Source organism: Trypanosoma cruzi, genomic scaffold (genome assembly GCF_000209065.1).
Source record: "Trypanosoma cruzi strain CL Brener 1047053517131 genomic scaffold, whole genome shotgun sequence".
NCBI lineage: Eukaryota > Euglenozoa > Kinetoplastea > Trypanosomatida > Trypanosomatidae > Trypanosoma > Trypanosoma cruzi.
Window position 1 is genome coordinate 152,887 of NW_001849574.1, and position 24,631 is coordinate 177,517.

At 45.2% G+C, this 24,631-nt stretch overlaps 16 protein-coding genes across 16 annotated transcripts, besides 26 other annotated features; all 16 read right to left on the reverse strand.

Annotated features, from left to right (window-relative positions):
* Window positions 1-2,538: a sequence feature (areas merged during assembly that could not be assigned to a particular haplotype. This can correspond to areas where the two haplotypes were merged or to regions with more than two copies in the genome that were merged during assembly.).
* Window positions 185-235: a sequence feature (T-rich).
* On the reverse strand, window positions 557-2,698 carry Tc00.1047053507019.10 (protein kinase, putative; the record flags this gene model as incomplete). The annotated part of the gene is made up of 1 exon (XM_806154.1): window positions 557-2,698. One exon carries the CDS (start codon window positions 2,696-2,698, stop codon window positions 557-559), a length of 2,142 nt encoding a protein of 713 aa, XP_811247.1.
* Window positions 2,539-4,428: a sequence feature (areas merged during assembly that could not be assigned to a particular haplotype. This can correspond to areas where the two haplotypes were merged or to regions with more than two copies in the genome that were merged during assembly.).
* Window positions 2,960-2,999: a microsatellite.
* Window positions 4,429-4,462: a sequence feature (haploid, non-Esmeraldo-like haplotype).
* Window positions 4,436-4,870: a mobile genetic element.
* Window positions 4,463-4,815: a sequence feature (areas not merged during assembly with more than two copies in the genome that could not be assigned to a particular haplotype).
* Window positions 4,816-5,303: a sequence feature (haploid, non-Esmeraldo-like haplotype).
* Window positions 5,304-7,656: a sequence feature (areas merged during assembly that could not be assigned to a particular haplotype. This can correspond to areas where the two haplotypes were merged or to regions with more than two copies in the genome that were merged during assembly.).
* Tc00.1047053507019.20 (nitrate reductase, putative) lies at window positions 5,336-6,790 on the reverse strand (the record flags this gene model as incomplete). Its single annotated transcript, XM_806157.1, has 1 exon — window positions 5,336-6,790. One exon carries the CDS (start codon window positions 6,788-6,790, stop codon window positions 5,336-5,338), a length of 1,455 nt encoding a protein of 484 aa, XP_811250.1.
* Window positions 7,172-7,813, reverse strand: Tc00.1047053507019.30 (ribosome biogenesis regulatory protein (RRS1), putative; the record flags this gene model as incomplete). Its single annotated transcript, XM_806152.1, has 1 exon — window positions 7,172-7,813. The coding sequence occupies one exon, from the start codon at window positions 7,811-7,813 to the stop codon at window positions 7,172-7,174; it is 642 nt and encodes a 213-aa protein (XP_811245.1).
* Window positions 7,657-8,027: a sequence feature (areas merged during assembly that could not be assigned to a particular haplotype. This can correspond to areas where the two haplotypes were merged or to regions with more than two copies in the genome that were merged during assembly.).
* Window positions 7,818-7,865: a sequence feature (T-rich).
* Window positions 8,028-10,433: a sequence feature (areas merged during assembly that could not be assigned to a particular haplotype. This can correspond to areas where the two haplotypes were merged or to regions with more than two copies in the genome that were merged during assembly.).
* Window positions 8,240-9,676, reverse strand: Tc00.1047053507019.40 (histidyl-tRNA synthetase, putative; the record flags this gene model as incomplete). Its single annotated transcript, XM_806153.1, has 1 exon — window positions 8,240-9,676. The coding sequence occupies one exon, from the start codon at window positions 9,674-9,676 to the stop codon at window positions 8,240-8,242; it is 1,437 nt and encodes a 478-aa protein (XP_811246.1).
* Window positions 9,936-10,550, reverse strand: Tc00.1047053507019.45 (uncharacterized protein; the record flags this gene model as incomplete). The annotated part of the gene is made up of 1 exon (XM_806167.1): window positions 9,936-10,550. One exon carries the CDS (start codon window positions 10,548-10,550, stop codon window positions 9,936-9,938), a length of 615 nt encoding a protein of 204 aa, XP_811260.1.
* Window positions 10,434-10,825: a sequence feature (areas merged during assembly that could not be assigned to a particular haplotype. This can correspond to areas where the two haplotypes were merged or to regions with more than two copies in the genome that were merged during assembly.).
* Window positions 10,730-11,341, reverse strand: Tc00.1047053507019.50 (hypothetical protein, conserved; the record flags this gene model as incomplete). The annotated part of the gene is made up of 1 exon (XM_806155.1): window positions 10,730-11,341. The coding sequence occupies one exon, from the start codon at window positions 11,339-11,341 to the stop codon at window positions 10,730-10,732; it is 612 nt and encodes a 203-aa protein (XP_811248.1).
* Window positions 10,826-19,575: a sequence feature (areas merged during assembly that could not be assigned to a particular haplotype. This can correspond to areas where the two haplotypes were merged or to regions with more than two copies in the genome that were merged during assembly.).
* Tc00.1047053507019.60 (hypothetical protein, conserved) lies at window positions 11,799-12,989 on the reverse strand (the record flags this gene model as incomplete). Its single annotated transcript, XM_806156.1, has 1 exon — window positions 11,799-12,989. The coding sequence occupies one exon, from the start codon at window positions 12,987-12,989 to the stop codon at window positions 11,799-11,801; it is 1,191 nt and encodes a 396-aa protein (XP_811249.1).
* Window positions 13,098-13,122: a sequence feature (AT_rich).
* Tc00.1047053507019.80 (hypothetical protein, conserved) lies at window positions 13,814-15,982 on the reverse strand (the record flags this gene model as incomplete). The annotated part of the gene is made up of 1 exon (XM_806158.1): window positions 13,814-15,982. The coding sequence occupies one exon, from the start codon at window positions 15,980-15,982 to the stop codon at window positions 13,814-13,816; it is 2,169 nt and encodes a 722-aa protein (XP_811251.1).
* Tc00.1047053507019.83 (40S ribosomal protein S30, putative) lies at window positions 16,188-16,388 on the reverse strand (the record flags this gene model as incomplete). The annotated part of the gene is made up of 1 exon (XM_806165.1): window positions 16,188-16,388. One exon carries the CDS (start codon window positions 16,386-16,388, stop codon window positions 16,188-16,190), a length of 201 nt encoding a protein of 66 aa, XP_811258.1.
* Window positions 16,595-16,795, reverse strand: Tc00.1047053507019.86 (40S ribosomal protein S30, putative; the record flags this gene model as incomplete). The annotated part of the gene is made up of 1 exon (XM_806166.1): window positions 16,595-16,795. The coding sequence occupies one exon, from the start codon at window positions 16,793-16,795 to the stop codon at window positions 16,595-16,597; it is 201 nt and encodes a 66-aa protein (XP_811259.1).
* Window positions 17,202-18,050, reverse strand: Tc00.1047053507019.90 (hypothetical protein, conserved; the record flags this gene model as incomplete). The annotated part of the gene is made up of 1 exon (XM_806159.1): window positions 17,202-18,050. One exon carries the CDS (start codon window positions 18,048-18,050, stop codon window positions 17,202-17,204), a length of 849 nt encoding a protein of 282 aa, XP_811252.1.
* Tc00.1047053507019.100 (nuclear movement protein, putative) lies at window positions 18,177-18,704 on the reverse strand (the record flags this gene model as incomplete). The annotated part of the gene is made up of 1 exon (XM_806160.1): window positions 18,177-18,704. One exon carries the CDS (start codon window positions 18,702-18,704, stop codon window positions 18,177-18,179), a length of 528 nt encoding a protein of 175 aa, XP_811253.1.
* Window positions 18,771-18,804: a microsatellite.
* Window positions 18,924-19,946, reverse strand: Tc00.1047053507019.110 (uncharacterized protein; the record flags this gene model as incomplete). Its single annotated transcript, XM_806161.1, has 1 exon — window positions 18,924-19,946. One exon carries the CDS (start codon window positions 19,944-19,946, stop codon window positions 18,924-18,926), a length of 1,023 nt encoding a protein of 340 aa, XP_811254.1.
* Window positions 19,576-20,045: a sequence feature (areas merged during assembly that could not be assigned to a particular haplotype. This can correspond to areas where the two haplotypes were merged or to regions with more than two copies in the genome that were merged during assembly.).
* Window positions 19,894-19,931: a microsatellite.
* Window positions 19,970-20,003: a sequence feature (AT_rich).
* Window positions 20,046-24,631: a sequence feature (areas merged during assembly that could not be assigned to a particular haplotype. This can correspond to areas where the two haplotypes were merged or to regions with more than two copies in the genome that were merged during assembly.).
* On the reverse strand, window positions 20,052-20,855 carry Tc00.1047053507019.120 (hypothetical protein, conserved; the record flags this gene model as incomplete). The annotated part of the gene is made up of 1 exon (XM_806162.1): window positions 20,052-20,855. One exon carries the CDS (start codon window positions 20,853-20,855, stop codon window positions 20,052-20,054), a length of 804 nt encoding a protein of 267 aa, XP_811255.1.
* Window positions 20,912-20,961: a microsatellite.
* Window positions 20,964-21,029: a sequence feature (AT_rich).
* On the reverse strand, window positions 21,030-21,701 carry Tc00.1047053507019.130 (uncharacterized protein; the record flags this gene model as incomplete). The annotated part of the gene is made up of 1 exon (XM_806163.1): window positions 21,030-21,701. One exon carries the CDS (start codon window positions 21,699-21,701, stop codon window positions 21,030-21,032), a length of 672 nt encoding a protein of 223 aa, XP_811256.1.
* Tc00.1047053507019.140 (CDC16, putative) lies at window positions 21,881-23,518 on the reverse strand (the record flags this gene model as incomplete). The annotated part of the gene is made up of 1 exon (XM_806164.1): window positions 21,881-23,518. The coding sequence occupies one exon, from the start codon at window positions 23,516-23,518 to the stop codon at window positions 21,881-21,883; it is 1,638 nt and encodes a 545-aa protein (XP_811257.1).
* Window positions 23,674-23,721: a microsatellite.
* Window positions 23,698-24,631: a mobile genetic element.
* Window positions 23,729-23,951: a mobile genetic element.
* Window positions 23,864-23,906: a microsatellite.

A 24,631-nucleotide genomic window follows, 5' to 3' on the forward strand; every position in this document is an offset into this window, starting at 1 on the left:
AAAAAAAAGGAAAAAAACAATAATAATTAAATAATTTCTTCGGTATTATTTTCCCCGGCATTTCTTCCCATCCCTCGTGACTCTGATAGCGACGTCGACAGATGGGCACAAGGAAAGAAAGAAACACACACACACACAAAAAAAAAAAAAGGAAGTCTCCCCTCTCAACTCAATCACTTTTCTATTGTTTTTGTTTTTTCCCTTTTTTTTCTTTTTGTTTTTTGTTTGTTTGTGTGTGTGTGGGTGGGTGTTTTTTTATTTCTTTTGGCTGGACACGGGTCCACTCTCTCTCTCTCCCTCACGTGGTGTCTAATAATTATTTATTTATCCCTCCTTAACTTACTTTAATCCGGACACAGACGCACACTCTTTCCTTTATGTTTATTTGACTTCATTCCTTCAAGCCCACGCGCCAGCGCCTTTTATTTTGGCTTGAGAGAACCATCTATTTCCGGAAACCGTGGTGGAGACCGCACAAACGATTCCCCAGCCCGGCCACCCTTTGTTACAAGTGTGCCGCAAGGACGCATTGCTGCCACGCACTCACAACCGTTTGTTAACGCGTAGAACACGTCGTGGCCTCCAGCCTTGGCGTGGTGAGCCGCCCACCTTTGGTCGTTTTTGTGACGACATACCCCTCGGAAGTCAGGCCGCCGCGCTTCGGTTCGCCGCGGCCACCACTCACGCCGCCGTTCCTAGTGCTGCCAATACCAACCTTGGTGTTGCTTTTACCGTGTTTGACGCCATTCGCATGGGGCGCAGACCGCGTCGTGGTTTGTTTTGTGTGATTGGTCAACTGGCCGTTGCTCAACGGGGTGGCGAGGGGCGGCATGAGGTTAGGTGCACTGCCGCTGGGGGATTTGGCAGCCGTCGAGGGCGCGGGCGGGTCCAGTATTCGCTTTCTTTTTCCTGTTTTTTTGCTCCCACTCTTCGAGCTGTTTACGGGGCTCCCACCGCTGGTGTTGTTTCCGTCAGGAATGATCGACACGACCGGCGCCGTGCTGCTCTTAAAGACATCCTTCCTGGCAGTCATTGATCCCTCCTGCGTGGTGCACTGGCCTTCCCTGTGTTTCCCATCTCCATTTGAGAATCCTAAACTTGACAAGGAGAGACACGATTGCACGCGGCTTCCCACATCCTCGTTTTCCTCTTTGGATAGCAGCCAACGGTGCTGTTTCAGCTGCGCAGCCGTCGGGCGCTCCTTAGGGTCGTTGCGTAGACAGGCTCTAATAAAGTCTTTGGCGTCTCCAGAAATTTGGTGTGGCAACTGCTCCTCTAAGCGACCCTTCATGATGGCAAACATCACTGCCATGTGGTTGTCTAAATTCCAAAAGGGTGGGTGAGCTGTCAGCATCTCCAAGACGCAGCAACCCACCGACCATATATCGGCCATGCAGGTATGACCACTACAGGCAATTACCTCTGGTGCCATGAAATTCGGGGTGCCAGCCACACTGTCTGTCACAAGCGTCGTTTGTAACTCTTTACTTGTGCCGAAATCTCCCACTTTAAGAACACCATCCTCCGTCAGAAACAAGTTATCACCTTTTAAGTCACGATGCACAATGCGTCTTTGGTGAAGGTAATCCAATCCCTCCAGTAATTGTCGGGTGTAATGCCGAGTCTCATCCTCGGAAAAGGGGCCATTGGTACGAAGCTTTTGCGCAATCGTACCACCACCAACGTATTCCATATAAATCAGTAATGCACTGCAGGATTCGTCACGCCTGGCGGAATAGTAGCTGACGATGTGCTTATGGTTTAACTTTCGCATCACTCTTATCTCCCGCTCCAATGCACGAAGCTGCTTCTCCACATCCTTGCTAATATCTGCGGTCACAAGAATTTCTTTTATGGCGAGGGGAAGGCCTGTGTCAAGGTCCACAGCGCGAAATATGTCACCGTACCCGCCACGGCCGATACGTTCCTCACGTCGCACGTTTACAATCCTTCGCCCCCGTCCAAACTCCACGGCGTTGGAGCCGTCACCAGTCGCAATAAGCTGAACAATGCCGGCTTCTGGATCCCTTGTGATAGTGTCCCCACAGCCCGGAACGCTATTATTCGGAGTGGCGGCTGCAACGGCAGCCGCTGTTTCGGCTGCTGTTGCAGCGGGAGAGGCCATTTGACGACTCACACTCCGTGTGCCGTGTTTTGCGTCGCCCACGCACGACAAACTGCAACTATAAACACTTTCTACGTCAAACGCAAGCGTATATTCGTGAGAGAATGAATGGGTGGAGGACCCGCCAGAGAGCGAAGACGAACACAAGGAATCCTTATCTGTCATCCGTGTCAGACTGTAGCTCATGCTTTTTTGATTGCCAGGGTCAAACGACGCCGTCATTCCCTCAGCGGGTCCATTATGTACTCCCAGTAGGGGAAGACTTCCTTCGGGCACATAAGTTGCGCTTACGGATTCGCTGATCAAATCATCCAAGACCTCCTCGCTAAGAACAGTGGCGCTCGTCTCTGTCGACAGAGGACGCTGAGCTACGGCGTCCAGTGGCACAAGCTGGGTCACGGCAGGGGACACATTCAAACTTCGCACGATGCGGCGAGGTGTGATGATGCCCCCAGAAGTCGGCGAAAGTCCCGCCATGACCGTACTCCCATCCGTACGCTCAGCATCGAGACTAAACGAGCCAACACGAAGCAGCATACTCCGCTTTGTGGTATTCTTGCCTTGACGACGCATGCCTGCACACTATGGACAGTCACGTAGCTGCTTATTTGCTCGTTTTCTAGTTTGGAAGGTTGGATTGACTTGTTATTGCTTTATTTTCTTTTTTCTTCTTCCTCAATTTCCTTTTTTATCCCAATTGCTTGACGCGCTGGCTTTGCCGTCCCGTCCCCGACTCCTTCCAAACACGCGCACGAGTTTCGAGGGCCGCAACGATTTAAGAGGAAAAGCTGCGAGCACAAGAAACCAACCAGCCAACCAAAGATTGCAGGAATAATATATATATGTATATATGTGTATATATATATTTATGTATGACTAAGCGCTGATATGAAGAGAGAGCTCAAAGAAAATAAAAAAAAAAGCGGTTTTTTCGCAGGAAAACAAAAGAAGCCCTTTTTCCTACTGACTGCTGCCGTGTTGCCCGCGACTTTCCCTTTGTTTTGTTTTTTCTTCTGTCTTTTTCCTTTTTTGTTGTTTTCCACAAAAAAAATTACAACAAAACACCTTAACTCAAACAACAAACTTCCCCCGTCTACATTGGCCTTTATATTTGTTTGATTTTTTCCCCTGGAACGCAAAATGGCAGGGGAGGGAAGGAAAAAAAAAAAAAAGGGGGGGGTCCAAACGCTCCTTTTACCCCCTTCCCTTGCCGCCGCCTTCCACCCTTACATAGAGACAAAAAAAATCCCCCCCCCATTCCAATTCAAGCCAAAAAAAAAAAAAAAGGAAAATACACCGAAAAGGAGGAAATTTCTCGGTCAAATTAATTTTTAATCGCACCCGCACTCAAACCGCCAGCAACAGCAGGAGCAGCGAAAGAATATCCCAAAAAGCCGTAGCCCCCTAATAAATTCACGTACCGATTGGAAGAATTTGAGGGCTTGTCGCTCTGTCTCTCTCACCCTCCATTTGTTTTCGCCGTCTCGCGAGACGTTTATTCATTTCCAATATATATATATATATTCCAAAAAAAAAAAAAAGATCCAAAGAAAAAGGTACATAGGTAGCTCAAGTGGGGGAACACGTTTATCCTCTTGATTCCAGCGCCCTTTCCGTATTTCTCAATAAGTGAAGCAAACTGCGTAGCAGCATGGCACTTGGTAACTTGCCACAAGCGTTGGAGGCAATTTGATCTTTGCAGATGCTTCACCAAAAACCTCCTTTCCCTTAGCCTGGCGCTGGGTGTTGGTGATTGCCTCCTAATGCAAAGAAAAAAAAAAGGAAAAAACACAAAAAGAAACCTTCCCGTGTGTTTGTGTGCGTGTGTTGTTACCTTTCTCCCTTTTTATTCTTCTCAGTGCTGCCGCTTGTCTGTTTTTGTCTCTGAGCCGTCTGGCCCCGACAAGTAAATGACAGCAAACTCCTGCTACCCTATTTCTACCCCGATACCCTTCGCGTTTTCCTTCTCTCTGCTTCAACAAACTTGCACTCGGACACACGACTAACACGCCACTCCATAAAAATTATGCGAGGCAAAGAAGAATAAAAGTAATGCAATGGGATCGGCTGCAGTAACGTGCAATAAAGGCTGAAGGGCGATGTTGCAGGAGCAAACAAAAGACACCGTAGCACAACTGTTGCAAGCCTTCAAAAATACAAACAAACAAACGCATTACACACCGCCTGCACAAATACATTGACGGACTCCTTTCGAATATATTTATTTGAGGCTCACGATTTATTCGGTCGCTCTCCTCGCGAAAAAATGGCAGGCGGATGGGAAAGAAAAAAAAAACCCTCGCAAGAGGGAATAATCTTCCGGGCAGCTGGCCGGATCCTGAAAACCTATGGAAACCAAACAAGTTAGGGAAAAAAGGTTCGTTAGTTAATTGTTTGAATGTTTTCTTTTCATTCAATATATAGAATTCTGTGCACCACTAGCATGGTCCCTTGCCCTCAGTTAGGATTTGAATATTATTACTTACGAAGTGGCAGACTTTGGGGTCCTCCAGCCACAAGACCCCGCCGCGTGGTGGGAATCAAAAGGGGGTTAGGGTGGGATGGCAAAATAAAAATAAAAATTATCCGGCCTCTATCCGCTCCCTGCCCCCTAAAAAGTCGCGTTCTTCCCAAAAGATTCATACGGTGGAAAGTATCATAAAGAATGCCTTCGTTTATCAGGATATACACATACATTCATTAGGTTAGCCAGCTCTCCCGCGATCATTCTTTTCACAAGCTCCTAATAATAATAAAAAAAGGGTCCAAACGCCCCTTTTACCCCCTCTCCGTCCCTCATCGCCGCCGCTTTCCACCCTCTACATAGAGACAAAAAAAATAGCCCCGACCCCCCAACATTCCCCGACTTCAAGCCAAAAAAAGAAAGTAAAATACACCGAAAAGGAGGAAATTTCCCGGTCAAAATAATTTTTGGTCGCACCCGCACTCAAGCCGTCAGCAACAACAGGAGCAGCGAAAGAATATCCCGAAAAGCCGTAGCCCCCTAATAAATTCACGTACCGATTGGAAGAATTTGAGGGCTCGTCGCTCTGTCTCTCTCACCCCTCCATTTGTTTTCGCCGTCTCGCGAGACTTTTATTCATTTCTATACATGTATAATTACTGGTTTCAAAAGCAAAGAAAAATTCTAAAGCGTAAGACTCGTTGAAAAGATGTGGTTTTTACATGGGAAGAGAGTGCAGCCTCCAATTAAAGGACATGCACCTGCTGGTAGTTGCAGATATTATTTTTTACAAGCTCCTTCGCAACGCCATCCGCAAAGCTGGGAGGACCGCAGATGACACACGACACCGTGGGAGACAGTTGCTTCATCACCTCGGCGCCAAATCGACCCAAATGTACATTACCTGTCTCCGGCACAATTGGCGCCTCCTTTGTTCTGGTGAAGACATAGTGTAGCTCAAATTTCTTGCGGGGAGACACGTTTACCTCCCCTCCCTCCGTGGTATCCTTCCCAGCGCCCTTTCCGTATTTCTCAATAAATGAAGCAAACTCCTTGCGTAGCAGCATCACCTCCGGCACTTGGTAACTTGCCACAAGCGTTGCCGACGCGATTTGATTCTTTAGCAGATGTTCCACCATTGTGTAGATCGGAGTTATACCAACGCCACCCGCAATGAAAAGCACATGTCTCTTGTCCTCCTGTTCCTTCCTCAAAGCTCCGTCCTCCTCCACGACCCAATTTGGTGGAAGAGGGCCCTCATATTTCATGGTGTCGCCAGGCTTGAGCGAATGAAGATAAGAAGAAGTCATACCATTCGGATACTTCTTCACGGTTATGGTAAAGCTAGTCGCTTCACATACGAACGGGGTGTAGTGGCTCACTTTTATGAATCCATTGCTGGACCCATCAGGAACCAACACCGAAATGTGCCCACCAGGCATTATCCGTAGTTTTTCTGGGCACGAAAATGTGATGTTTTTGATATCAACTGCCACATCCACACTCTCGAGCACCTTCGTCTCTATCACCGCCTTTGACACCGCAGGGGATTTGGGAGCAGCGTCTTTGACGTCCACCTTTGTTGACGACAGGCGCCCCACAATAAAATCCTTGGCCAATTCCTTTGTGGTTTTCCCGTGGATGCGTTCAAACACCTCGCCCACCTCCTCCCCGAGTTTAGACATGATAGCTGCCTCACCTCCTGGGTGTGACGCCACAAATCCTGTGACGTCATAAACATATCCGTGAATAATCAACAGTACACGTTTATCCTCGCTGATCCTCCGTTGCACCTCAAATTCCGTAAGTACGGAGGGTGCAACCTCCAATGGTCCAAGCAAGAACTCTTCAAGTTTTTCGTGTGCCCTAGAGCCATGCATGCTTTCAAACGTCTCCCCCGCCTCCTTGCCAACGTTGCTCTTGATGGCCGCCTCGCCACCTGGGTGTGACGCCGTAAAGGAGGTAACGTCATACACTTTGCCGTGGATAATCACAATATCACGACCCTCTTGTGTGATCATATTCTGCACCTGCGCCTCACCTATGGCCTTTGAAGGAGTCTTCGCGGTCTCTTTTCCTGTCGCAGCGGTTGCTGCTTCTGGTGCCTCCATCTTCTTCCCCTGCGCTTTGTTCGAAGAACTTTTCACCACACCGTCAATGCCGTGATTACGAACAGACTTTTTCGAGGGTATGCCGCCCATCCAAAAAGGTTTGGTATTTGTGTGTTTGTTGTCTTACGCGTTGTGCGGCAAATGGTAGCGTTGTATCAGCTACAAGCCGTGTGGAGTGTGTATCACGTGGGCAAAACGACGGGGAGAGGAGGAAGAGAAGGTAGCAAGTATAATGACAGTAACAGCAAAAGAAATTTAGAACTGGGCATAATAACAATAAGCAAACAATAGCAGTAAAGGGCATTTCAAAGAAAAAGAAGAAGAAGGTCGCATGTCAACAATCACCGCCACCAGCCATTCTCACCCCTTATTCACACACACACACACACATAAATGGAAAAAGACGAGAAAACGGGAGTCAAAAGAGTTTTAATCGAAATATTTAAAAAAGAAACAAATAACGGCCCAATTTCACTTCTTTCCCTTCTTCCTCGACAAGATTTTGTCATACTTGCCATTGGACGCCGTAGTTAGATGTTTTGATACGGCGCTGAGATGCTTTACCTCCTCCTGTGCCCGTGCAATGTGCTCTGAGCGACGTTTATTATGTTCTTCCTTCTTCTTCTGCTTTTCCAGTCGGACTTTCTTTGCTCTGCGGTCATCCAAGAATGGATCGCCGCCTTCTTCTTGTGGGACGTAGTTGGGGCCCACCTCCCTCAGCCAGTCATGTTTCTCGCGTTCCTCACGGGCGCGCTTCCCCCACTTATCCTTCCACACCTTTTTTTCCTCGTCAAAGACACGGTTACTCTTCTTGCGTTTCAGGGCGATCCCCTTCTTCAGGGCGAACTTCTCCCACGCAGTGAGAGGCTTTGGCCTCGGTGGGGCCTTCTCGCGCGGTAGCAGCATAACAGGCTGCGGCAGCTGCACAAGCGTTGTGCTCGCGTCAAACTTCCCCCGCTTTTTCGTCGTTGGAAGTTCCTGGCACTCATTCAGAAGCAACCGCATGGCATGCGTGGCAGATTCATGAAGATCTTCTTCCGGACGCTGCGGTCCACTAATAAGTGACACGTTCGTAATGCATAGTAGCCCAATATCCAGTTGGTGCTCGCTCATATCGTTTATTTTTTTTTCCTCTTTTTCCTTCTTTTTTCTTCTTTCCTTCTTTGGGGCGGCTTGTTGGCTTTGCTTGCGTTCGACACGTGTGCTCTACGATTCTGCGTGCCAAAAAAAGGGGGTAAAAGAGGTCTCACCGGGAAACAGCATCGAAGCCTCCACGGGCCCACTCGTCATTGCACACAGTCAGGCCACACGCACTTTGGCTCCAGCTACATCCGATATTTGTATTTATTTCTTACACGACTCCCCTTCACTCCTCGTCCTCCCGCTTCAAATGCTCTTCAGTTATATCTGCTATCAAAACACTCTCGCCTTCTATTGCCCATCTTTCGTTGTTGTTTTCTACAGTTTTTTATTTGCCTCTTTTTTTTTCCTTTTTTTGCTCTTTTTGGTATTTCCCGCACACCGGCATCCTCCCTCTTCTCACACGAGTCGGTCCAGTGGCACGGCGAAACCACGTTCAGCGCCGCCCTCTTCCTTTCCAGTGCCCTCGCGGAGCATCTTTACCTGCACCTCACCGCGTTCCCACTCTTCTGGCGCTACAAGCACAGCCCGCACAGCTCCGACACGGTCAGCGTAGTTAAAGGCCTGCACCACCTTCTTCTTGTCGAGGATGATGTCAGCGCTTCGACCGGCATCACGCAGCCGACGAAGGACTGCAAGCGCATGAGGCCGCATGGACTCGTCAAACGGAATAACGACATCATCGACGACGTGTGGAATATCAGGAAGTAACCGCTTCTCCTGAAGAAGCTCAACAATCACACAGTCACCAAAACCGAAACCGGCGCAGGGAATCGGTGTTGGGCTGCCGTATGTCGTCAAAAGGTTGTCATACCGCCCGCCCCCGCAAAGGGCACGAAACTTCCCCTCACGGTCAAAGCCTTCAAAAACAATGCCCGTGTAATACGCCAGCCCACGCACCACACTCGCATCAAAGAGAACCCAATCGCCGTAGCCGTACGCCTCCACCTGTTCAAAAAACTGCCTCAGCTCCTTCACAGCCTCATGTTCCTCGCCGACACGCTGTGCAATCTCGTCGATAGACTTGAGACTAAGTGTCGTCGTGATTGCGTCTACCACGGTGGGCTCAAGACCCAAAACGGCCAGCTGCGCCTCCACCTCTTCTCGAGGAATTTTCTCCATTTTGTCAACTATAACGCACACCGGAGCAAACTTGTCAGACGTAACGCCCGCTTGCTCCACCACGGTTTGTAGCACCTTGCGCGAATTGACCTTTATTCCAACATCTTTAGACGATAGCCCCAGACTCCGCATAGCCCAACATGCCGCACACACCAATTCCACTTCCGCTGACACCGACTTTACACCAACAATGTCCATGTTCCATTGGTAATGCTCACGACGGCGACCGCGAGTGATGGCTTCATAGCGCCAACATTGTGGAATGGAGTACCACTTCGCCGGTAGCAAAAGGGAGCGCCCTTTTCCAAGCAACAAGCGAGCCAACGATGGCGTCATCTCAGGTCGTAGTGCCACACGGTGACCACCTTTTGTAATAAAGTTAAACATCTGCTCGGTAATTTCTTCTCCAGCCTTACGAATGTACAGCTCCTCCGACTCCAGAACCGGTGCATCGTACTCCTCGAAGCCAAAAGTCTTCGCAGTGGCATGGAAAACATCGAACAGATGGCGGCGGCAGCGCATCGCCTCAGGAGGAAAGTCACGACACCCTTGAACAGGCTCTGTCTCCACCATATTCTTTTGGCTCTTCTTTTTGGGCTTCTTGACAACTGAACCAGTGTCGTCGTTGGCAACTAAAGCCTCCTTCTCAGCCAAGAGAAGCTTCAGCTGAGCAATCTCCGCGAGAAGGGCATTGTTTTCCACGCTCTGCGACATCCCACGGAGAAAAAACCGAAACGCACGCGTCTTTTCCAAAAACCAAGGCAAACAAAGAAAAAAACTCTCAAAAAAAACGTGCCTTCTAAGTTTACGGACGCTTAAAAAAAGGAAGAAAAAAAAAAACTGAAAAGCAGGAGGGTCTGGTGGGGAAAAAAGGGCAAAATATCCAAAAAAAAAATTTGTAAAAACCCCACAGCCCACACAGGCAAAACAAGGATGCCACCGCTAAAAAAAAATCTTTAGATGCACACACCTCTCACTGTGGCACAGGATCCGATGGAGCAGAGAACACCTCGTAAACTCTTTCCTTCATAAATATCTGATGCAACTCCGCATCTAGGCTGGCCACCGGACGTGCTGGACGTCCCTCGTAAACAACATAAGGCGCAAGCCTCATCCCAGAGGGCACAACACATCCCGAACGCAGCCACACACCATCAGGGACCTCCACCCACTCCCCAATGACACAGTCGTCCTCAACATGCACGTAGCTTCCTACTGACTTTGCTTCACACACTGTTCGTCTCCCAATCACTGTTGCGGAGCCTATCACCAAAGGGGATGACTCAATTGAATTTAAGTTCAACAATGACCGTAGCGGTGGGCGCACAATACACTCTTCGCAGAGAATAACGGCATCTGCGAGAGTTACAGAGGCGATTTCTCCCCGAACGACCACCTTCGCCCCCGCCAGCAAGAAACCAGATGAGCGCACGTCACCCAATAAATGGGCATTTTTGTGTAACCAGCGCAAACCAGAATCGCAAACCAACTCATTGGACGTCTCTCGAAGAGCCTCAGGAAAGGAAGTGGATGTAAGAACGCAGGGCACCCCTGATGTCATCATGAGGGGTATGTACGCGTCCGCCATGAAATGTAGCTTCACTATCCCGTAATACCTTTGAGATGATTCAAATGAAGCCAATCGGTCAGATGTCCTACATGAAATTGTAAACACAACATGAAAAGGGTGGAAAAAAGTCTTAAAAAAAAAAAGTCGAAATGCATGTGTATGCTCCCGTTTTCTTCCTCCGGTCTTTATTACTTTGCTCACCAGGGGTCACTCCTTCGCTCTGCCCGAGTGATGGCAATCTCCGGTTCCCGCAGTACCCAGTGCCCACGATGGCGCAGAGGCAATTTAAGTGCACCCTCCCTAGGCGGTGTCAAAGGATCCGGTTTGGGCGGATGAGGAAGTTCGGTCGGGAGCACAGTCTCCTCCCTTTCTTCTAGGAAGGACAGTGCGCTTGAATTAGTCGCAACTGAATTCTTAAAAATACCGTTGTGACCACTTGTACCATGGCGCATGCTCTGCTTTCCGATAATGAGGTCCAGCTGCCGCATAAGTGGGTCGTCATGAAGGCGGAAATACGACAATGCGCTGTGCAGTTTCTTTGTGTAGAGTTTTGCCACAGTCAGTGAAGAGGACATCGTAAAAAATGGACGAAACATTTCAACTTCTCGCATGAATTCACTCTCGATGGCACGACATGCCCTTGCGTTACCGTCCGCTGCAGCGTTCTTATGTGCCAAATGAAGTTTTATTATCTGAAGAGCCCCGTCCAAAAATGGACCAGGATTGTGGAGAGCGTTTGAGAGGAGAAAAGAGGACCCTCGCAACATGTCGCCCCACCTAATTTTGTCCCGTTCTCTCCAAAAATACATTTAAAAAAAGAAAAAAAAAAAGATTATTGCACCATGATTATCAGGGGTGCTCAATTATAATTGTAGGCAAAGCAAAAAGAAGAGGATGCAGTCCACCAAAGAAATTGATTTTTTTCTTCTTCTTTGCTTCCACTCCCCCACAGCACCGCAGCCTCAACCAACATGATCACGCGTACTCAGCAATTCCCCAAGGCTGAATGTATTCCAGTAGTGTCAAGGAAAAGCCTGCCAACCCGAGAAATAATAAGGCACTTCCAACAACATCGTTGTCCACATACCGTTTCTTTTTAATAAGTAGTCTCGAGGAATGACCACGTTAAAGACCTCGGTATTCCAAAAGATGACAATACGGGGTCGTTTTCTTAGTGTTGCAAAGGCCTCCCCGTTGCGCCATGACGCGCGGAAAATTGCATATGATATTGAAAAGACAATGCCCATGACATTTAAGGTTCCCTTCTTACGGATCACCCGTGTAACCCATTTTCTTGCTCTTCACAATCCTTGGCATCTTCTTCCACTTCTCCTGGCGAGCAACGTTTTTGAAAGCAGTTCCACGATCATATACACGATCTTCGTGCACATAGTCCTCGGGAAGAAGTCCCTCTGTTTTCCATTTTTCGATCTTGTCCTTGACAATGTCATCAATCTTTGCGTTCGGATTGTGTACACTTGCACCGAGGGTTGAAGGTGTGTAATCGAAATACAACTGACGTGGAGAAAATTGCCTCGGAGCGCGGATGCTGCTGTGCCAACAAACATGATAAAACATCTTGTCATTTTCTTTGAGAGGAATCCGAAGTTTCCCCGCCCCGTGGCCTCGTAGATCAGAGTAAATGATACGCAAGAACTTCACCTTACGTTCACCAAAGTTGAACAAGTACTTTTTTATGTATTCATAAATGTCGTTGTCAGTTACGGCGTTAAGCGCAATCACGATAGATCGTGCCTCCACACGATCGAGGTCAGCTTGCACATCCAACATCTCTTCTAGAATGAGCCGGACCCCTTTCTCGTCGCCCATACGCCCGACGCTCTTCAACAAGAAATTCCACTGGGCCGTGTCAAATAGAGGAGTGTAGTTCCAGTCATTTTTTAAGCATTTTTGAAAAATAGAGCTCCACCCTTGGTAATCTATTTTGCTACAGTAGAACAGAATGGCCTTGACTAGGGGGAGCGGTGGCGTCGCAGTAGCCCCATCAGCTATAAAGCGTGAATGGCAGTACTTCTCCCAGAGTGCCATGCCCTCGTTGCTTCTCTGAAATGCACAGTGTTGAAGCACCTTTGCTAGCCAAAGATCTCTCGTCATTTCGTCCTGGATAAGGTGTGCCGTATTAATATAATCCGAAATAACTTCATCTACAGATGTTTTTGGTATGGTACGTCCTTGGGGCAGTTTGCGTAACTGTGGCTCCAGCGCTACGCGAAAAGCGGGATGCATGTCAAGCTCAATCCATACGCCTCGATATTTGTTAACAAGTGAGTGGGCACTTTGATACGGTGCCGTCATTGTTCGATTGACCCCATGCGGCCGCTCCATTCCCTGTGGCAGGTTGTAGTGCCAGTGGTACTGGCTGTAGGCAAGCATAGGGGAAGTATCTGGATTAACTGGTGTGTACCCAACTGCTCTCCAAGAAGTTCGCCGAAGCATCGGCGCCTACAACAACAACTGCAGGCAATAATATTGCACACTCTCTACTTGCCTCTTCGCTAAAAAATAAAATAACAAAAAGCAATGTCAGACACTGCACAGAACCTCTAAAATAAAAATAAAAAAATAAAATGAGACGAGTCAAAAGAGTTAACACATCCAGTAAAGTGAGAAGACACAAAGAAAAAGGAGAATAAATATGGGCACACCGAAAAACAAATATTCGGTGGGGCATTTCATCGGAACCCCCATTTTCTCCCAAAAGGGAAATGGCGTCCCTAAAGCGGTTAAAGAAAAAAAAAAAACAAAGAGAATATTTCTAAATTTTCTCATTAAAGTCTTTCTTCTCCATATAAGCCAACCTGCCGCGAGGACTCAAAGAAAGTGAAGACGCCTCAAATTGAAGACACTACCCCATCCCTTTCATTTCCTTTCCCATGAACTAGTTAGAAATTCAACCTTTGCGTTAGTTCATTTTCCAACATCTAATCGTAAGGCCATCGTTGATTGTGCAACCCGGCGCGGCTCCCGTTCTCCTTGGCTTCCGAGTTATCATTCACAATCTGAGCACAAATTCGAGTCCGTTGCCTCTTCTTTTCTTCACCCCTCCTTCTCCCCATTTCCTTTGCTTCTGCTTACTTTTTTTTCTCCCTTTTCGTAGTGGTGGTTGTGGTTACTTTTGCTTACGCTTAGCCCTGTTCTTGCCATTGATTCTCCTTTCTTTGGCTACTGCCGCTTAATTTTTGTTATTCTTTTTTTCGTCGTTTCTTCCCACCAGCGTTATTGCGCTTTACATGAAACAACTTCTCCCACTTTCCTGCAGTCTAAACATCTCGTCGGATGTAACAATACGCAGAAGGTGTGGGAACACCAAGATCCTTGGGACCACCAGTTTGCCGCAAGGGTAGGACCCGACATCCGGAACGCAGGAGAGCCAAAGGAAACGCGGCAGAGAAACTAAAGGAACCTCCATTTTGTGCAAACTCGCAGTCAATCACAGTAACTGTTGCATCGTTACACCCCTTAAATGTAAATTTGCTTCCATCGACGCGAGCGGAGCCAGCGCCGTATACGCGAGCTCTTCCTTTTGTCAAAGCCACCCCTTTGATCTCTTGGGGTCCGGCGATAATTTCTACCGTCGCAGTTACGGTTCCTTCCATCCCAGAGTCACTCTTAATAAGATACCCACTACCTCCATTATCTACAAATCGACCATGAGCCCACATCTGAGCTTCTTGCAGAATTCCAGTGTCGATAAATTGGACCCCCATTTCGGTAGCAATGCCAATGTGATCCAAATTGGCACTAATCCCTTCGCTATAGAAGAGTGCAAAATGATCGTCAAGATCCTTCCTCTTTAGATTGGAGTTCTGAATCGTTTTCCCTCCTAAGACCTGTGTCTCCCAAGGCTTTTCAGAATTGCCGTCGGTGTATTTCAAAAATAAGATGTTTGATAGGGAAGCCGATGCACCTTTGTCATCTGTATCAACAATACCCCCCACCACTATCTTGATATCCTCCAAATTCTCTTTCCTCAAAGTAAATTCTTCACCAAGATGAAACTTGGCCAGTCGTTCACGCAGGTGTTGCTTGTTTTGAATAGCTTCGCCATTAATGTGGGTCAGCCAATCGTCCTTAGACAAACCTCCCTTTGCGGCAGGAGTACCCTCAACAACATCCGTCACGCGTACACCAAGCCCATCCCTGTTCATGTCCGCCACAAAACATCCAACAAAGGGTTTCAATCGGCTCTGATATCCCAAGAGAAGCACCTTTTTTCGAAGGGCAGCAGGACTGAATTTAGGATCACTGATAATCGATCCTTCAAACATAAGACCTTTTGCCAACAAAGAAGAAAAGTCCTTTGTAATGATACAAGCCAGCTCGTCCATAAGCTCCAATGAGATAGGTTTTGCCGGAGAGAGGCACAAAACAATGGGATAGGAGTTAGTTACAAAGCCATTTTTTTGAATACTCTCCAGAATGGTTTGCAAGGGACAAGTCCCACTACAGAGCACGCCTTCTTCATTTTTCTTTAAGTTCAAGAGAAAGGCTCTAGAGCTGTCCTCCAAGGCTCTCGTGAGATCAGCTTCGTTTTCAATACGTGCTGTGTTAACTGAGTAACGAGTCAACGGTTGCGTCATATCTTGCCAAACGTCTTTCGTCCGTAACGGATCTAGAGCACAGTTAGTTGACAAACCTCCCAGGTAGGTGTTGAAGTTATACCTATGAATTGCCCCACCAAAACGGTAGTTATACTTTTCTCTCACCTGAGAATCTGTTACATCTGTGCGTTGCGTCTCTCGCAGAAATTTCCCAAACTGTTCTACCGTCATAATGTCTCCATCGTGTACAAATTTCGGAAATATATTCATCGCTTGTATCGAAATTGCCGAACGAAGATAAGAAGCTAAAATACTTGAAAAACCAGTCAAATTTTTGGCATTCTTATTCATATTTTTACCCACCATCACGGGTCCATCATCAACCCTGTCCAGCGTATTTGAGAAGCCGGAATTATTTTCAAACCACATATGAAGAAGTCGGGCGAAGCCTTCATCAACGCAGTTTTCCTTCACATCAGGTAGAATGCTTAAAATTGTCTTTAGTTTTTTTTCAGTTGCAATCTTCTCGATCAAATCGACAATCACGACGGTTTTTAAGCGGAACTTCATACGTGTCACCTCCACACATGAATTCAAGAACGTCAAGGCAACGTGATACTGCTCATCTGGTGAATTAAAGGGATATCCCCCACCGAAAACAGACTCCGCTCCCTCGAGAAATAAACGCAGGTAGTGCGTGGCTTTAGTTTGCAGCTCGCGATTCCGTGGAGAAGTTACAGGACTCCCATTTTCAATATTCTTCCTTAGGAAATGGGCTTTCTCACCACACCCTCTGGAGGGATTGTGCTCCTCCTTTGTGTGGGTCCCCTTGGCCTGGCAAACGCCCATGATTACAACCTTCCATGAGAAATATGAAGAATACACCATAATAAGGTAAATAAGCAAATAGAAGAAGAAAAAAAGTTCGAGTGATGAAAAATTATTTTTTTAGTAGCAACTTCAGAAAGAAGAATAGATGGCCCACAAGAAAAGGTCTTCTTTGCATGTCCAAGAAAAAAAATTTCATATTTCTAAAGTAGAAAATAAAAACAAAATTAAAGGAATGAGATCGTTGGGATTTCGCTCCTACGCCTTAGCCAGCCTTGCCCGGTGGTTGCTTGTTCATGTGGAGTTTCTCACCCGGCTTCAGCGTTTTGGCAAGGTAACGCTGAGTGTACTTCAGTCGCTTGAACGCACGACCACGGGGCTGCTTTTTCTTCTCCTGTTTAGCGACCTTCGGGGTCTGGTTCTTCACCTTTCCGGCACGTGCCAATGAGCCGTGGACCTTGCCCATTTTCCTTTTGCTAGCTCAAGAAAGCCCTATCACAAAGCAAAAAAAAAAAAAAAAAGACATAAATATGTATAAGGACAAATAATACACACATGAGAAATATCAAAAGCTAATGTTATCTTATTCACAGCACACGAAAAGGCAAATAAGTAAAAAATAAAATTGAGTCGCAAAATTAAGAAAAAAAAGAAAATAATGCTTCCTACGCCTTAGCCAGCCTTGCCCGGTGGTTGCTTGTTCATGTGGAGTTTCTCACCCGGCTTCAGCGTTTTGGCAAGGTAACGCTGAGTGTACTTCAGTCGCTTGAACGCACGACCACGGGGCTGCTTTTTCTTCTCCTGTTTAGCGACCTTCGGGGTCTGGTTCTTCACCTTTCCGGCACGTGCCAATGAGCCGTGGACCTTGCCCATTTTCCTTTTTTGCTTGGAAACTTACATAATGGTGATGTGGAGAGAACAATAACAGAGAAAGCAAATGGAGCAAAAATAATACGGGTGGCAAAAGAATAAAAATAAATAAATACATTTGAAAAACAGACATCAACAGAGTTTTTATCAGGCGCATCTACAAATGACAAAAGAGGCATATTACACATGAGCTTTTGTTGGTGTTTTTTTTTGGGGGGTGTTTTTGTCAATTCCTTCTTTCCTCACATACCCTCGCTCTCGCTCCAGCCCCTTTTATATTTTTTAGGGCCAAAGAAGAAATTGAAAATGAAAAGCCAAAATTAGCTGAACGCATAATCATCATAATAATTATACAACAGAGGCAGCAAACAAAAAAAATCAAGAAATTAATTTTATTTACATTGGTGCTTCAACGCATGCTCTTGAGCCACTTGTATGAAGGTGGAGTTGGAGCAAACAAAGGAGGGCCAGTGGGAGGGTGTCTCCTAAATGTGACGGCTCGTTGATTAAGCGGTATATCATTTATATTTTGTGATTTTGGGGGCAAAAATAACTCATTGTATGACCGATTGTTCTCTGTTGCGGTCCTACTGTCAACGGGAAGCTCAGCGCTTTGATGATCATTTACCGTTTTGTACGACCAAAAAGAACGTTGATAAGGGGTTAGAAGAGCCGGAAACACTCCAGTACATGAATTTTTTATTCGATAGTACGACTCCCGAAGAAGATCCCGGGTTTCCATAACCTCAACCGGCTCATCCACATGGCTCTCCGTGGCCCCCGCACCCCTCAAAGAGGCGTTATTTTTCCTCCCGGTAAACACAACAGGATCACAAGGAGGTAACATTCCGACATTTTTCTTGCGAGTAGCTTCTGATGCATGCTTTGAAGGGTTTTCCATCGAATGTACATCAATTTTTGCTGATATATTTGCTCGATATGGCATGCCCTTTCGCTGGATCCGGGAGCGCTGCTTACCAGGGGCAGCATGCATACCCCGTTTTTTTTCTATAGAATAAATGGGACTCGAATTTTCCATAAGCCGCAACGTCGCCATGTACTTCTGGGAATAATGGGTTCCAAGAAGCCAATCATCAAAGGATTCAGGGCGTTCAAGAGTACTGGCAAGGCTTTTGGGGTTTTCAGAACTCATTGCTACAAACCAAAAAAGGCCACTTGTCAAGAAAAATAAGGCAGCTGAAATAGCAATCCAAAGAATACAAAATGGTCGCAAAAAGCAAATTTCTTTTATACACATATTAAAAAGAATATGTTTTTGTTTTTGTTATTTTACAACAAAATGAAAATATAGAAATAAAATTAATAATAGTGTAATAATAACGTGTTATCACTTGGGTGAATAGAAGAAACAAATAAGGAGAAGCTACTTTGCCCCCTGAGCAGCTCGCATCATCTCCTGCAACCGCATTTCTTCACTAGTTGGAAGGTTTTGCATTTTCTGTCGCTGGTCAAACATCATTTTCGCAATAGTTGCCTGGGCACTTTCATCTAGTTCGGAAACGTGCTTGCTTGGCGGTTTGAGGGTTTTCATGTCTATTTGACGTTCACCAACCACAACGCAAGGCCACCATTCCTCGTGCTGAGAATTTGTTTTCACCATATTAATCACCAGAAGCCTTTTGTCCTCAATACACCATGTGCATTCACTAGCCTTGACAGGTCTGTAAAAATCTCCAGAAATAATAGGTGGCTTGCCTCTTAAACCCACAATTAGCTTGGAAGCTGTAATTTGCACCAAAAGCATTTTTTTGGTCGTATTTTCCGGAAGCGGAACTGTAACAGTAACATCCAAATCCCCTTGACCAAAGGAGTAGTTGCCATAATCCCCACCGCACTGCTCATTACAGGGTATCAGATCCGTCATACCCTTCTGACTTTCAACAAGAGACATAATGACGGTGGTATTCAAGCTCTTAAATGACAAAATCCCTCAGCAAAAAAAAAAACTAACCCTTGTATAATAATAATAATAATAATAATAATAATAATAAAAGAGAAGCTCGTAGTACTATCAGCAGAGGCCATAACGCATAGATACAAATGGAAAAACGCCAAGGTTCAATGCTATTTTTTATTCCAACACATGTTTTTGTTCTCTGTTAATATTCATTTAGATTTTGTACAGCAGTTTGGGTTGGGGTGTTCGAGAACAAAATGAGCCTCTTTGAACCCCACGAAGCAATTCCTCAGCTCGTCGGCGCTGCCGTTCTAGTTCCAGATGTGCAAACTCATATAAGGAAACCATGTAGGCTGTACGCTCATAACGACGGAGTAACAAATCGCGTTTCTCTCGACCCGTTGAAGGTTTTTCAAGAATAGGCGGTGCAGTCGCCCGAGAATCATAGGAGCAACGATAATTAACTTCTGGCAAGTAAGAAGGCCCGGGAGCCCCACTTTTTTTTAAGTAATGCTGGCTCTCTTGTAAAAGAAGAGTTTTGTTTGATTGAGATGTATGGTTCTGATTTGTCATATCAGTGTTTTGCTGATATCCTGTTGAAACAGGGAGTTGCCCTTCGTCTTTGCCGCTGCATGGCTGAACTGGCAAGGCAACAATTTCTTCTTGAGAGGTCAATCCAACCTGAATGGAAGAATTAAATGTGGTTGTATAAATGGGTCTAGTAACTTCTTGTGGGTAATTCATCAAATCTTTATGCGTACTTTCTTCCGTAATGACGACGGAAGCAGCTGATGGTGGAATATTAATCACCTCGTCTGACGTTGGGATATTCATGGTCACCTCTTGATCTTTCTCTTTGTTTTCAGCCAAATCAATTGTGCTTGTTGGTTCTTCCTTCAAGGAAGGCTCTTTTTTGGTCAAATAAATACAACTCCCACTAGAAACACCTATTTGTTTCCACGTGGAATGGGTATCGATAGGCCGTCCATAGTCACATTTCCTTTCCCCTATTGTATGATAAAATTTGTAATCGCCTATTCTTTTGATCAAAAGTTTCTTCATAATGTTTGGAAGAGAGGACTTAATTTCATTATCTTCTCGAACGCTGATGAGCACTTTATCCTCTGGAACCCAACTATCGCCTATGATCCGGATTATCATTTCTCCCCCTAATGTGAAGTGCAAAAAAAAAAAAAAAAAAAAAAAAAAAGAAAAAAAAAACAGACCGATAATCATAATAATAAGCAACTTAAATGCACATATTATATACTATATATATATTATATATATAAAGAAAAGAAATGGAAATAACCAGTAAGAATAGAAAATCTCTAAATCCTTTCAAGAAAGTGAGCAAATCACACTACCGTACACACCATAATTCACTTTATATTCACCTGGCACGGCCGGAGAACGCGATCCCACTCCACTACAAAAAACGTAGTGTCCAGTACGAAGAGGCTTCCCCATAGAAGCTGCGTAAGATACCGCTAAAGCCACCACCGCAGAAGGGCCACCCAGACAATTTTTTCCGGATCCAACCTGAAGAGGCTCGTCTTTTCGAGTCATCACAAAGTAATGATTCCCCAATGTATCCAAAGAAGTATTGCCAAGATCAGTCTCTTCACCAAGACAAACACCAATGCAACCTCCTAAATCTGCGGCAAATCCCGTTGCATGAGGAGGATAAAAAGGAAAACGTGACCCATTAAGCTCGATTCCAGGACGAAATGTATCACATACGGCAACAACCGCATTTGCTGTCAACTGAGACGGCGCATCACGGCCCAAGCGCAAAACAAAAAGCGGTTCAACAAAGTGAATCCGCTGTTGTTTCACTGAAAAATCAGTTTGTTGAAATGCATTTGAAAAAAGCGGAACACAAACGGCGTCAGTCCATCTCAAACACTGCAAAGCAGCTGAGGAAGGAGGTATTACCTTAATGCCCATAAAATTAAAGCCGTTTTCTTGCATTACTTCACATAAAAGTGAGTGAAACTGTAAAAGTTCTTTAGTATTCGCCTGATGCCGCGGGAGAATTTCGCTTAATGCGGGCAATTCTCGGTCCGCATTTCGAAGATAATCAATGTAACTCTCAATTGCCGCCTTCGAGACGGCTAAACGTCTTAATGTGTGAAAAAACATCTCCTATTAAGATTTTTGAAAAAGCATGCATGTATAAATAGATATATAGACACAATTTATTATTATTATTATTATTATTATTATTATTATTATTATTATTATTGTTTGTAATAAAGAATAAATCAAATATAAAAATTAAATAAATTTAAATCAATAATGATAATAATAAATATACTAGGACATTGACTCCAAAAACTTGCTATATATCTTTTGAAATTCCTCACCAGGATCAGAAACTGACACAAAATTTGTACTAGGTTTCCCATAAAAATTGTACTCCTTTGATAGCTCCTCTTCTTCATGACTTCTCCTAATAACTGGACGAGTTAATGAAACATGATCGAAATTCTGTTCTTTTTCCTGGGAAACATTATTTTCTCTTTCCTGAGGAAGGGGCTTTTCTCTAATCTCATGAGGAGATATAAAAATGGATACATTTTCCTTAACTTTGGATGAAGAAGGTGTACCATCATCATCAGCCTTGGTACTCGCCCCTTCGGGGGTTGATTTTGTAACTTCGCGTTTTGGCTTTCTTTTGAAAAGCCAAGAAAAAAAACTCCTTTCTATATTTTTATCACGAGGACTTTCCCCATGTCCATTAATTTCAGTCTTAACGGAGTGCTTTTCTCCTAGTTTCCGAAGGCATTCAATTGTCGCTGAACAATTTCCAGAATTTCTAAAAACAACCCCCTGAGCCACTTTGGGATCCAATGGCTCAACCAAAGACTTTAATTCCAACAGGCTGTTTAGTTGTTCCTCCGTTTCACCTTGAAAACCAGCAAGAAATCGCTGAATAAGAACCTCATCCAATTCCATCATAGAGGCATATTCCGCGCTAGACGGCATTGTTCTTATACTAAAATAAAATAAAACGAATAAAAGCAAAAATTGATAAAGTTCAAATAAATTGACAACAAAAAAATAAAGCCTAAACCGCTCTCCAAACCCTTTTCTTTTTTATTTTTCCTCTTCATAATCAAAGCTCGGGTAACAATCTCATTTCCCCGTATCAATAGATAAAGATTTTAAAAAGGTAAGCTTCGTCCAAGACTTGGGCCAGGTGAAGGTCCTATACTTTCACCGGCCACCGATTCCGAACGAAGGGTTCGTGATACAGTCGAAAAAGACACATCATCCGGAGAAGGCGACCCCAAACCGCCCCCCGGCCTCCAGGCAGTCCCCACTGCCTTTTCTTCAAACTCTGTCGCCAAAGCTCGGTCAAGCATGTCACGATAAAAAGAGTCTGCTTTAATGCTCAAAGCTATATGATAATGAGCTATCGCCACCTTCATGTTACCCATTAAGTGATAAGTAAATGCCAAACCACAATGACCATGACTAGCATTTGGCCGACATTTAACATACAAAGTATAGAATGATAAGGCCTCATCATAATGCTTTATTTTCCGGCAAACCGTCGCTAAATTAAAAATTATGCAATCTCGATGTTCCGATGGATTTTCAGGGTTAGGAAGAGACTGATAAGCCATTCTAAGAAATCTAACGGCTTCTTGTAATCTGTGAGTTTTCGCATGTAAAACACCAATCTCATTTAACACGAGTGGGTCATTTGGAATAATTTGTCTAGCTTGCTCAAGAAAATAAGAGGCTAATCCCCACTGATGTATCCTACTATATTGCATTCCGACAAAAGTACTACAGCATGGAAGACCCGGAAAATAGTTCATCGCCCTCCTATATACACCTAATGCTTGTTCGCCTTCCTCCAGTTTTGCGTAGCAATGGCCGTATGCAATCCAGGCCTCAGCAAAGGAGGCATCAAGTTCTGTCGCTCTGCTGAAAAACCGTCCGGCACGCTCATAGTTGGACAGAGAAAAATGAAAACAGCCCATGGCATACACCGCCAATTCCGTATGAGCCTTATTATTACCCAAAAAATGGGCCTGATCAAATAATTTTGAAGTAGCTTTCATATTCACTAAAATTGAAAGATGTAAACACACACCCTCACGATTAAAAGGTGTCATCTCCAGCAATTCAGTTGTCAAAACCAATGCTTGCTGTAAATCATTCCTTTCGTATTCGGCTGTAGCAGCCTGTAACTTCAATATTGTCCTTGGAATGTATTTTTGATGCTCCTGAGAAACCAATTCAGACGGTAAACGGGCCTTGTAAGATGCACGAAGCACCTCGGCATCTGATGGGAAACGTAAAGAATCGATAAGAGCACGAAGATCCGTAATATTTAAAAGCTTTCTTTCAACCAAAGCGGTCATTGCTTCACCACAAAAAGGATCTATTTCCAAGGCCAATTGATAATGGTATGCAGCCTTCTTCGTGTCCCCGGAAATTTCAGCGCACTTTCCCAAATAGCACAGAGCAATAACATTCATAAAGGGTATTTGCTTCAGTCTATCTGCAAAAAAAGAACATTCCTTTGTATCTCCTAATTCATAGGCTGATTTCATAGCAATTAAAACAGCTTCTGAATTCTCTGCATCATCATTTATCACACTTCTCGCCAAACGCATAGCCAAATCGTATTCACGAGCAGCAAAAAGAGCTTTTGCGTGAAGAATTGAATAACTTGGTGAATTGGGTTTCACCTCTCGCAAAATAGCAGTGAGAGAAATGGCACTAAGAGGTTGGTCATTTTCTAAGAATCTTCGGGCATTTGACTCAAGCAGCGCTACAAGCTTCATTCTTTACTAAGCCGAAAAAAAAGAAAAAAAGCAAAAAAAAAACGTAACATATGGGGATAAACGTAAAAGAGAAGCACAAATGAATTGATTTACAGAAGCAAAATGCAATGAAAGGATTTCATTGGCCAAAAGCAGCAATAAACTTCCTTCCACACAATAAGTAATAATAATAATAATAATAATAATAATAATAAGAAAAATAAAAAACAGAATAATCTTCTGAGCAGCTGGCCGGATCCCGAGTTTATCAATCACAGAAAACAAACAAGGTAAGAATAAGAAAGGAATGTATGGAATAGGAATGGATTCACCATTATACCCTCAACGTGTAACATCAAATAAGTGTATATATTTTTTATTTATTTATTTATTTATTTATTTATTTATTACGAAGTGGCAGACTTTGGGTCCTCCAACCACAAGACCCCGCCGCTCCCCTTCGCAAGTTCCACCCCTTCACCAAGTCCTGAACTGCAAACACACGACCGCGTGATACGCCGTCTGCGGGGCTTTCTGCAGACCGCACGTAGGCAAAGAATGCCTGTATTCCGCAAGAGTCCAAAAACCCATGTATCCGTCGCAGCCTCCACGTCATGGCGTGTGTTTTCGAGCTGCCTTTATTCGCAGCGAATTATTGCCCATCCAAACGTCCATGGTGGATGGCAGGATGGCGGGAAAGGCCGATAAGGCTAAGCGTACCGCGCGTGCCTCGGCCTGCATGATAAGAAAAGGCTTCCTCTCCTATTTTCATCCGGCAATTCCAACGTCGCCGGAGTCTGAAATAAAAAAGGCGCCCCATCCCTGGAGCGATGCATCCGCGATGATGGCGGCTGATGACTTTTCGGCGGGCTCGATGATTCGCTCACGATCATCTTCTCGATCATATGCCGTAATCTCTCGCCCAAACCAACCGCTGCCGGCGGAAGGTTCGCCGGGGATGTCTCCAGCGCAATCCCCCGGTTAACTGCGGATAATCGGCGTCGCGCTGCCTCGATGAAAGCGTGGTGGGCGCATAAACGCGTGCCAAGAGTGGCCGCCGCATATAAAAAGCGTGACGCCGTAACCTCCATTTCCGCGATGGTTAAAGAATTAAGCGCCGGCATGGCGCGTACA